Here is a 12,820-nt window from a genome sequence, read left to right as displayed (position 1 = left end):
AGTCTTCAACAATCCACTGACATGCTCGAACTTAAAAATATGATCAAACAATTGGTAGACAAATGAGCACAATGTTAAACCTCTTAACCGCTCTCATTGCTAAAAAACCCTAAGATGGAGGCGTTTCTAAAACTAGCTTCATGGAACGCCAATGGCTTATCACAACATACACAGGAAATCAAATACTTTCTACACCTTCATAAAATAGATATACTGCTAGTATCCGAAACTCACTTTACACAAAAAAGTTACCTTAAAATTCCAAACTATACTATATATACTACTAATTATCCAGATAGAAATACAATAAAACATCATAATGCTGGCGAGTACCAAACAAATCATATTCAAGCGACCAATATTGTGGTTGAAGACTGGGATGGACCACTTACAGTATCTGCGCTGTATTGCCCCCCACGACACTCTATCACAAACGAACAATTTAAAGATTATTACAATTCACTTGGGAGCCGCTTCATAGCAGCAGGGGACTATAATGCCAAACATACCAGGTGGGGATCAAGACTAATCACTCCGAGAGGTAGAGTTCTCTTAAATATCATAGAGTCAAATAATATGGATTATTCATCAACCGGCGAACCAACATACTGGCCCTCGGACAGAAATAAAATCCCCGATTTGGTCGATTTTGCTGTAGTTAAGAACATCCCTAGGTCTAATATAAAAGCTACATCATGCTACGAATTATCTTCTGATCACTCGCCTATACTATTCACAGTTGGAACCCAGGTACTTATTAAAGAAATATCCCCCTCACTTTATAACAGACGCACACACTGGCCAAAATTCAGATCTATCCTGGAGAACAAGGTGTCTCTAGACATTCCACTAAAAACCAAAGAGGACATTTTTCTTGCTGTGGAACAACTAACTACAAATATCCAATAAGCTGCCTGGCAAGCAACACCAACAATACAAAATAAATGCATAATAAATGACTGCCCACAAGTTGTCAAAGAAAAAATTTTGCTAAAAAGAAGACTGAGGAAAAGATGGCAACAGACCAGAGATCCTGCTGATAAGCGTAGATTCAATAGTGCATCAAGGGAATTAAAAAAGCTCTTCGAAGATCTCAAAAACCAATCACTTCAGTACTACTTGGAAAATTTAGATTCCACTAAAGATACCGATTATTCGCTATGGAAAGCCACGAGAAAACTGAAACAACCACAGAAACCGTCACCTCCAATTAGAAAATCGGACAGAGAATGGGCTCGTAGTGCACAAGAGAAAGCAAGTTGTTTTGCAGAGTATTTTTCCGAAGTATTTACTCCCAATCAAGTGAATTCACCTGTGGAATTAGACGTATTCTCATTTCTTCAAAGTCCATATCAAATGAGTTTGCCTATTCCGAAATTTAAATCGTCCGAAGTCATCTTGGCTATTAATAATTTAAACGATAAAAAATCTCCAGGGTACGACTTGATCAGTGGAAAAGTATTGAAAGAATTACCTATCAAATGCATAAAACTTATAACGTTTATATTCAATGCCATATTAAACTTAGGTTACTTTCCTGATCAATGGAAAGTGTCTCAGATAATAACCATTCTTAAACCGGGGAAACCTCAAGAAGAAACTACATCGTACAGGCCAATCAGCCTCTTGCCAATCACGTCTAAAGTTTTCGAAAAACTATTAGTAAAAAAACTCGAAACCTGGATCAAAAATCTAATTCCAGACCACCAGTTTGGATTTCGATCCCATCACTCAACAATCCAACAAGTTCACAGAGTGGTAAAACATATAAATGCTGATTTTGAGGCCAAAAGGTACTGTTCAGCGGCATTTCTTGACGTTAGGCAGGCATTTGACAAGGTATGGCATGAAGGCCTTCTATACAAGCTAAAAAAGACATTACCGCACAGCTTTTACATTCTTCTTGAGTCATATTTGTCAGGTAGGTGTTACTTTATTAAATACCAAGATGCAATTTCCAAACTCTATTCTATCAAAGCTGGCGTACCACAGGGTAGCGTACTGGGACCTACCTGGTATCTCTTATTTACCGCAGATATACCTCCACCTCTTCAGGAACCACTAGAGGAGAGACCACTTACAGAAGAAATGATGCTAGGAACATTTGCCGACGATACTACAATCCTAGCCTCACACACAGACCCTATTTATGCCTCGCATATCCTTCAAGCGTATCTAGACAGAGTACAAATTTGGTTTTTGGAATGGAAAATTAAAGTGAATGAAGGAAAATCTATTCAAGTTACATTTACAACACGAAGAGGAACTTGTCCTCCTGTAACTTTAAACAATCACCAATTACCATCAGCCAACGAGGTAAAATATCTTGGTATTCATTTGGACAGAAGTCTCACATGGAGGAAACATATCTGGACCAAGAGAAAGCAACTAGGTCTCCAATTCAGAAATACTTACTACTTACTTAAGCCGTCCTCTTGTACCTTACGGTGTCGAGGTAAGTGGAGAAATGAGACGTCTCCATGCCTTTCGGTCGGTAACTAGTCTTTCTGCTTCTCTCCACCCAATATTTCTTTTTCCGCAAGCCTTTCCAATATTTGCATTCCACGTTCTTGCTGGCCTGCCTCTTCTTCGTTTGTTGTCAGATGCCGCTTTCCATACCCTCTTTACAGTTCTACCTTCACTCATTCTCGCCATATGTCCGAACCACGATAACTGTTTCGTTTCAAGTCTGTCTAAGGTCCTTCCAACACCGCACCTTTCACGTATGTCTTCATTTCTTATACGATCACGTCTGGTCACCCCGGATACCGCACGTAAATATCGCATTTCGCATGCTTGGATTTTACTACGGATGTTGTCGTCCACTGTCCACGTTTCACTACCGTAGAGTAGCACCGGCTCGTATACGGTTTGAAATACTTTCATTTTTGTTTTCAGGCTTACTTCTTTCTTCCTAATAAAACTTTTATTTAGTGCATAATATAATTTTGTTGCACTCATTACCCTGCTGTTTATTTCTGGTTCTATATTTCCTTGCCCATTCATTGTTGATCCTAGATACTTGAAGTCCTCAACTTGTGTAATGGTCTCATTATTCAACTTAACATTTATATTTTCTTGTGTTTTCGATATTACTAAAGCTTCTGTTTTTTCAATATTTATTCTCATCCCAAATTTCTTAAAGGCTTCATTCCAAACATTCACATTTACTTGCAAGTCTTTTTCTGATTTTGCCACAATAACCAGGTCATCGGCATATATCAACTCTGACACGCAAACTTGTTGAAGTTTATACACCCCAACCCTAGTTCTTTTTACCTTACCCCTGCATTCTTTTGCAATTTCGTTCATTAGAGTGATAAATAACAAAGGACTCAGAACACCACCTTGTGTTACACCTGTCCTTGTGTAGAATTCAAGAGATGAGCAATTGTTCGTTCTTACATTATTACGTGTACATTTATATATACTTTTTATTGCTTGGATTAACTTCGGTTTCACATTTCTACGGTTTAATATTTCCCAGATCTTGTTACGTGGCGCCCGATCAAATGCTTTTTCCAAGTCCACAAAACAGAGATACAACTTACTGTTATGCTCTAGGGCTTTTTCTGATAACTGTCTCACCGTGAATATGAGATCGGTTGTACCTCGCCCTGGCCTAAAGCCGCATTGGCTGTCATCCAGTGTGGCCTCGATCTTTTCTCGCAGCTTTTTCTCTAGTATTATTTCGTAGATTTTACTAGCAACTACCAACAATGATATTCCTCTATAGTTAGAACACTTATGTTTATCGCCTTTTTTGTGTAATGGTAGAATAGTTGCAAGCGTCCAATCTCTAGGTATGCATCCGGTACGCCAACAGCTCCTTATGATCTTCCATAGTAATTGTAATCCTTCTCCTTCCATATATTTAATTAGCTCAGCCTTAATATTATCGTGTCCTGCAGCCTTGCCATTTTTTAATTTTAAAATTGCTTCCCTGTATTCTTCGTATGTTATGTCATCATCATCTTGTTGTTCATTTAAATTGTACTCCTCCCTGTCATTCTCTATTTCGTTGTTGTCTCCCATTAATAACTCCATAAAATGTTCTCGCCATCTTTCGGTAATCTCTTCATTTTTTAATAATATGTTACCATCTTTGTCCTCTAAACCTGTTAATCCGTTTGATTTTTTTTACTTAGATTTTTTAAAGTCCTATAAAGCAACTTCGCATTCCCCTTACTATCACTTTCCATTTTATTTCCAAATTCTTCCCATTGTCGATTCTTAGCTTCTTTAATTTTATTTTTAACCAGTATTCTCTGTTCCTTATATTCTTGATAATTACTTTCACTTTTATTGCTTATATACTTTTTCCACAATTTTTTCTTCTTCGAAACTTCCAATTTTATGTCATTATTCCACCAAGCTGTACCTTTCAGATATCTTCCTTTCGTTACCCCACATACTTTACTCCCAGTTGCGTACACCAGCTCCTTAAAAATGTTCCATAATATTTCTATATCCTCCTCATTTTTCCAATTTGTTTTTCGTATTTCTTCATTTAATTTACGACAGTATTCTTTCCTAATATTTTCAGACTGAAGTTTGTATACTTTAATACTTGGTTGTTCGTAGCGATTTTCTTCATTTTTAATATTAAATGCCTGTTCTCTCCTTGTCTTTACTTTAGTTTCAACGAGAAAATGATCCGAGCTGATCTCATAGCCTCTTTTAACACGCACGTCCGCTATTTCATTTTTGTATCTGTTCTGTACTAATACTAGGTCAATAACGGATTTTTCGTTCCGCGAATCTATCACTCGTGTGTATTTATGAATCTCCTTGTGTTGAAAAAATGTGTTACTAACTTGCATATCATTCATGATGCAAAACTCGATGACTCTTTGTCCATTATTATTCCTTACCATTTCTCCATATGGTCCTATAGGGTAGTCATATTTATTGCTTGACCCCACTCGCCCATTAAAATCGCCTACTATTATGACCTTATGATTTATTTGGTCCATTTCGTCCTGCAATTGTTCCCAGAAGCTATCTTTAAGTTCCTTGGCTTCATTTTCCGATGGTCCATACCCAACAATAATTGTTGTCTTCTCGTTTTTACTCATATCTATTCTAAGGAGTCTTTCCGAAATATTTTTCCATCTAGTGATATTTTTATGCTCATTTCTGTGAACCATTAGGGCAACTCCTGCCCTCGCACGTTCTGACTCATTAACACCTCCAAAAATCATGTAGTGCTCATTTCTCATTTTAATACATCCACTACCTTTTCTCTTTGTTTCAGTTAATGCTAAAAAATCCATTTTTGTGTTTTCAAACTCATCAATAAGTTCCTCTTCTTTACCATTTAGACTTTGTATATTCCACAACCCAATTTTCCAATACTTATTTTGTTTTTCATTTTTTGCATTCATAGTTCTTTCATTGTCTGTATTTTTATGGTTTAGTTTTTGCATATTTTTGTCAAGACTCGCATCGATTTTGTTATATTCTCTCATGTCCATAATCTGTGCCATGTTCGTATCCATATCCATCCTCGAATTTGCATTAACTAGTAGTTTTTTAAACCAGTTGCTGCTACATTATCTCTGACTATTTCTATATTATTCGTACTATGGTTCCATCTCCATTTGGTATCTTCAATAACGATAAAACCATAACCCATTATTATTCTTTTGCCATTTGCCTTTTCTTTTGCTGCTATATGTCTAAGATTTTTCTGCATATCAATCTCTTTAAGTGTTACATCGCATTCAATGTATACGCGGTGTTGTCTATAACTTCTAAGATTACTTTTTGCTTTTAGTACTCTTAGTTTGTCTTCAAAATTACTAAACTCAATAATGCACATATTGTCGTTGATCTTTTGTACCTTATTTAACTCTGCCATTATTCGTAGCTCTTTATTTAAAAAGTTTCCTATTTCATTCTTAAGCTGTTCCATATCAGACGTACTTATTGGCAAACCCTTCATTATTAAATTATTTTTCTTTCTTTCTTTTTGGCAGATTTCTAAAGTTAGCTCTAATTTATCCATTTTTTGTTTCATACTCATCATTTCCTTTTTTAAATTTTCATTTTCTTGAATTATTTGTTTAATATTTTCTTTGTACTCGCTATTCTCTTTTCTGAGTTCTTTCATTTCTCCTACCAACTCACCTACCATGTTTTTTATATCCTCTAGTTCCTTATCTTTCTTTTTATTATCAGTTATTAACGTTTTCATCAGTTCCGTAATTTCATTCTCTCTACCTCCAGCATTCTTTGTATCGGGAGATCGATATACTTTTCTGCTCTTACTAAAGATTCCGTCAAATTCATTTCCTTTCCTTTTACCATCCTCTGATAAATAAGTGTCGCTGCCGCTGTCAGTCATCTTAATTTCAATTACTATTATAATTAATTGTTTGACTGTATTTTACTGGTATTCCTATTTCTATCTGAATGTTGTTTGTTTTTATTTATAAAATAAATATATGTTTTGCAATCAATTTGCTATTTACAGTAAAGGTTTAATTCAAATTGTTTATGCACGAGGAATTTGACACCGATTTCAACTAGGTCAAATTTATAAAACCATTACTAATTAAAAAATCACTTACCGCTCGCAAAATGTTAAATCAAAATCCTTCTGTGTCCTTTGTACACAAACAACATTCACAACACTAAATAATCCTAAATCAATCCTAAATCACTTTTAAATCAATTTACATCACATATCTAAATGGTTTTCGTGGTAAAGCCCGAATCCGAGTTGTTTACCGCCGAGTCACATAAAATACGTGCGACCTCCTCGCTTGCTTCAACTCAACAACAGAAGTCTCACATGGAGGAAACATATCTGGACCAACAGAAAGCAACTAGGTCTCCAATTCAGAAATATGTATTGGTTAATGGGCCGTTCATCAAGACTATCTCTGGATAATAAATTGCTGCTCTATAAGGCAATACTTATGCCAATCTGGACATATGGGTTGGAACTATGGGGAACAGCCAGTCACTCCAACATCGAAATCATCCAACGCTTCTAATCAAAAACCCTCAGAACCATCACTAATGCACCTTGGTACATCAACAATAGAATTATTCATCGAGACCTTAAAACTGATACGGTACAAGAAGTCATCACAAAACGTAGCGCTGCTTACATTGCCAAGTAGGAGGATCATAAAAACCAGTTTGCACTTAACCTCCTAGACAATTCCCAAGAACAGCGTAGGTTAAAGAGGTTCAAACCATTGGACTTACCATTTAGAGTAAACTTTTAAACTAATGAGTTAGTAGTTATGAAATGTAATTATTTTGTACACAACTTTATAAAAATTGTACTTTGATTTTGCCAGTGGGTAAAATCTTCCTTGTCCTTAGTCAATGTAATTACTTTTGTTTATTGTTGACACTCAACAGATTGCAAAATAATTTTAAATAAAAAAAAAATTATTTATTTATACAATAATGTGACATTTTACACAGAAAATATGAGTATTTAATTTGGATTAAATAAATGTTTACTTGTTGAATTTTTTCACCGTCTGCACACAAAAGCTGAACGGAGCCATTAGACCTAACAACAAAACGCGAAATAAAGTGTGTATTTTAAAACTGTTGGATAAACAGTACCTACAATCAGAAAATAGCTACCTACCTTACAATCAGAAAAACTTACCTTTAAAAAGGTACTCGATTACAAAATAACAAAAATATCGAAAAACACGACTGAATATCAGGTTTTTATGGTGACAAAAACACATTACATAACCGACCATATAAAATAACTGAACGACAACGCACGACCGAACACATACACTGAACACAGATTCCCAGATAGCGCAGGATTTGTCAAAAGTCATGTTCCACCAATCACAATGCCGACATCAGCGCCTCTGACAAAATGGAAGGAAAATAAATACGATTACATATTTTTTATTAGAGTGCGCGGGGCATGGTGAAGGGTTTAAAGTGTGCGTGAAGTAACAATGTATTTTAAATGGGATTTACTTTTTCGCACACTTTCAATGGGTTTTTTGGCACACTTTCATATAATCAAGTATCCTTAACTTTCGCGTTGTCATATTCCCATACAGCACAGGTCATCTTTAAGATATCTTATTTACAACCAAATATGGTCTTAATGTCTTAAGACTTTTAAAAGACATCTTTAAAACGCCATATTTAAGATATCTTTAAAAGGCGAAATTTAAGATATCTTTTAAACGTCAAATTTAAGACATTTTTTCTTAAAAATAGGTTATAATTACGAATTTAAAAGTTAGGTTAGGTTAGTAAAACAATTAAAACAAGAGCTGGTAGCTAAAAGCCAAACTCCAAACAAAAGCTTTTTCACATCAGTGACTTCAGTGGTATTTCCCATATCTTGTAATGAAGATATTTTATTTGAGGGATATTTAGAAGACTCCACAGATTTTAATAATGAGGTAGGTTTAGATTTAGATTGTTATATTATTTAAGTAAAAAAATTAACTTTGTTATCAAGAGTAAATGCATGTCTCCTAATTCAACAGCTTACCTTAACAATATGCTCTTAAAAATATATTTTTTAGGTATCGGAGCTTGTTAAAGTAGGAGGATCAAAAGCCTATGATTTTGTATCAAGAGTTGGAAAATTAATTATAAGCAATGAGCAAGCTTTACAGTACAGTTGGCTGGGACAAAAAGGCAAACAAATTAGTATTTTAAATATGTACATGTAAAATTTGAATAGCAATAAACGTATTTTTAGAACCTAATTATTTTTATTAAAAGTTCATTTAAAATATTTCATAAAAAATTAAAAAGAAAGCTATCCTAAACACCTTAATAATAGACAAAAAAGACATCTTTAAGATGTAAGGTTTTGTAACATCCGTACATCTTTAAGATGTCGTAAAGATATCTTTCCGGAAATACCAGACATCTTTAAGACGTCTAAAACATCTTTAGTAAGCTATCTTTTAGATTTCTTTAAGATGTCTTTGTGTTATCTGGGTTTATGACAATATGAGCAATGACTTACAATAGGGTAGCCGAACGTCCCGAAAAAACGATATTTTCCCGTTTTTTAACGATTTGTCCCGGTGTCCCGAAAAACTCTCTCGGGATGCCTAAATGTCTCGTATTTTTTCTTCAATTTCAATTGTTTCTTCAATTTCGGCATTTGTTTTCATTATTATTTCTCCTTCCTTTATTACATTGTGGTCCAGTATTGTTCTCATTATTGTTCGTTCAAATTTCGGAATGCTAGGTTCGTCTTTCTTATTAATCGTCGTTGTTTTAATCCCATATGTATCAACAGGTCTTATTAAGGTATTATATTATTTCATATTGTAACAAAAACGAGCGTTCGGGTATTTATTTACGACTTTATTATTTATTTATACAAGTTTACTTTACAAACTTTAGCTTAAGACTAAACTCTATTTACAAATATGCCCGTATTTATACCCAGTTGTTATTCTGGAACAATCGACGCCCATCTCTAGCTATCAGCTTGTTCCGCCTACAGGACGTACGTTCAAGAAGTCTCTCCTCCTCTCCACCGAGGCCTAGATCATTCAATTACGTCATTCTCGAGGTGTTTACTGTTATACAGTGGTCGGCCAAGTTTTCTCTTTCGTTACACTGCTCCCCTCTTAAGATCTGAGCGTCCCGATCAGCAACTCTAGATGAAGGCCCAGGGTGGCGGAATCTACAGGATTCTCCAGCTCTGCATACACCCCTAGAAAAGAAGTAGCAGTCTACTGTTTTTGAAGGGCATGACATCTTCGGGTTCATGCAACACACAGTAATTCGTACGCCAGTTTCTCTGAAGATCACTTCAAGCATGCTTCTCACAATCTTCCAATCCAGATTTTCTACTGCATGGCCTATTTTTGGTAAAGCCAAATCTTTGATGTCATAATTACACACGATTTTCTTCAAATTAGTTAGAGCACGCCATATGTTCTCGTAGCTTGGCGTGTCCGTATAAGACTTCCTGGTCACCATATACAGCAAATATCGAGGACCATCTTCCAATCGCAGTACTCTTCCAATTTTAGGGTGCTGATGTCTTAACTCGTCCAGGCGGCCGAACTTTCTATTGAATACGGACGAGATTCCTTTAGTCATCTCGAGGTCTTGGGCAACACAGTGGGCTAGAGAGACGTTTTCTGGAACACCAAACAGATCTTGCTGAACTTCTGTGGTCACGCCGAATCTAGCACTTTTTCTTTCTGCGTAATTTGACATAAATTCCTTAAAACTTGGCTGTGGTGCATCTTTCATCTCCTGTTGGAGGACTCGGGCTTCTTCTGTTTCATTTGAGCCAGCATATGGTGCAAGACGATTTATGTGAATAACTTTTGGTTTACCGTTTGGCAACTTCTTAATTCTGTATATTACGTCATTTATTTTCTTCTTAACTTCATACGGACCTTCCCATTGTCTTTGCAGTTTAGGACACAAGCCGCGACGACGTTGTGGATTATAAAGCCAGACAAGATCACCTACTTCGAAGCTTTCATTCTTGCATCGAGAATCATATTGATCTTTCATTCTGTCACTGGCTATCTGGATGTGTTGTCGGGCAAATTCATGAATGTTGTTCATTCGTAACTTCAGGCGGTCGACGTATTCTTCGCCTGCAACATGTTCCTCGGAAGGTCTGCAGCCAAACTCTAGGTCGCAGGGCAAACGAACTTCACGACCCAACATCAGGCAGGTTGGTGTTTGACCTGTAGTTTCATTTACGGCCGAGCGGTAGGCCATCAGGAATAAATGAATGTGTTGGTCCCAATCTCGCTGATTTTCAGATACAACTTTGGACAAGTGTTTACCCATCGTTCGGTTCATCCTCTCGACCATCCCATCTGATTGAGGATGCAGGGGTGTTGTTCTGGTCTTATTGACACCAATCAATTTACAAACGTTTTGGAAAAGAGCTGACTCAAAGTTTCGCCCTTGGTCGGAGTGGATCTCCAAGGGAACACCAAATCGGCTGAAGAATTCTTTAACAAGTACCTCTGCAACGGTAGCAGCTTCTTGATTTGGTAATGCATAGGCCTCGGTCCATTTCGTAAAATAATCCATGGCCAGCAGGATGTATTTATTTCCAGCATTAGTTTCTGGAAATGGACCTGCAATGTCGATTGCTACTCTTTCCGGACTGCCAACATTATACTGTCTCGTGGGTGCTCTCTTTTTACCAACTGGACCATTACCGGATGCACACAGTTCACATTTCTGGCACCATCTTCTTACATCATCTTTACAGTTCACCCAATAGAACCGTTCTCGAACCTTTTGCAGAGTCTTCGTAATACCAAAGTGTCCACCTGATGTACCGTCATGCAACTGACGCAATACTTCTGACACTTTACTTTTATAATCAAGTATATTCAAATGGGAAATAAGCCACAATTTTACCTAAAAATGATTTTATTAACGTTTCGACGCCCAAGTCGGGTGTCGTTGTCAAAATACAAAATAATACTAAATAAACAAAATGTTGTTGCTTAGTAAAAAATTCTTCTGATAATTTATTTAATCTGACTCATTTATATCGGCAATTCAGACACGCATTATACATTTTAAAATCGTTTTTAATTTTAAAGTCGTCTACTTTAAAATGTATAATGCGTGTCTGAATTGCCGATATAAATGAGTCAGATTAAATAAATTATTAGAAGAATTTTTTATTAAGCAACAGCATTTTGTTTATTTAGTATTATTTTGTATTTTGACAACGACACCCGACTTGGGCGTCGAAACGTTAATAAAATCATTTTTAGGTAAAATTGTGGCTTATTTCCCATTTGAATATACTTGATTATAAAAATGCCACAAGAAAATAGCTTCAGAACAACTTTACTTTTAGGTACAATCAACTGAAGCTTAGATTCTGTACCATCATCGTTCTCAAAGGTTCTGTACAAAAGATCATCTTTTAGTATCAGGCAATTCCATTGGCTCCAGTAGGCCTTGACTTTCGGACTACATGCACTAATGTTTTGCCAACTAGGTCTTTCACCTCGACGCGTCCAATCCAATACTCTTTTTATACATGGATCATCTTCTTGGGCGTGTTGTAACTGTTGGGGCTGCCATTGTTCATTAACTACGGTGGTTCGTCTCACGGGGCAAAATCGTTCCTCTAATTTGGCACAGTGATTACAATTTGCACTGCATGGTCGTCTCGAAAGGGCATCAGCATTTGAATGAACTCTTCCGGCCCTATGTTCTATCTCGTAGTCATATTCTTGTAATCGTTCTAACCATCTTGCCATCTGTCCCTCTGGATTACGGAATTGTATGAGCCATTTTAGAGCAGCGTGATCTGTTCGAAGAAGGAACTTTCTGCCATACAAGTATTTATGGAAATGTTCGCAAGCCTTCACTACACCCAGCAGTTCTCTTCTGGTAACGCAATAGTTTCTTTCTGGTTTCGACAGGACTTTGCTGAAATAAGCGATGACTTTTTCCTGTCCATCCTGGATTTGGGAGAGAACAGCTCCTATGGCACTGTTGCTAGCATCGGTATCCAAAACAAATTTTCCTGCCTGTACCGGGTAGCTTAATATCGGTGCACTGATCAGAGCTATTTGTAGTTGTTCGAAAGCTTTTTGGCACTCTTCACTCCATATATATTCTTTGCCCTCCTCCGTCAACTTTGCCCTCCTCCTTTGACAAATCGTCGGTAATATGTACATAGGCCAAGGAAACTTCTAATTTCATGTTTATCTTTTGGTACTGGCCAATCTTTAAGTGCTTCAATCTTTTCAGGATCAGCTGTTACACCGTTACTCGATACAATATGTCCCAAGTACTTAACTTCTCGTCGAAACATGTGACATTTCTTCGGACTTAACTT

At 36.4% G+C, this 12,820-nt stretch overlaps 1 protein-coding gene across 1 annotated transcript in view; it reads right to left on the bottom strand.

The window, feature by feature from the left end:
- The window catches only part of LOC126891976 (golgin subfamily A member 6-like protein 6), a 63,404-nt gene that overhangs the window by 3,646 nt on the left and 46,938 nt on the right, over window positions 1–12,820 (bottom strand). Inside the window, exons 2-3 of the mRNA XM_050661338.1 lie at window positions 6,133–6,349; window positions 5,587–5,985 (exon numbers count right to left, since the gene is read on the bottom strand). Coding sequence (XP_050517295.1) covers window positions 5,587–5,985; window positions 6,133–6,349 — 616 coding nt within the window. The remainder of the gene's footprint in view (window positions 1–5,586; window positions 5,986–6,132; window positions 6,350–12,820) is intronic.

This window comes from Diabrotica virgifera, chromosome 1 (genome assembly GCF_917563875.1).
Source record: "Diabrotica virgifera virgifera chromosome 1, PGI_DIABVI_V3a".
Taxonomy (NCBI): Eukaryota; Metazoa; Arthropoda; class Insecta; order Coleoptera; family Chrysomelidae; genus Diabrotica; species Diabrotica virgifera.
This window is presented reverse-complemented; position numbering and strand designations above follow the sequence as displayed.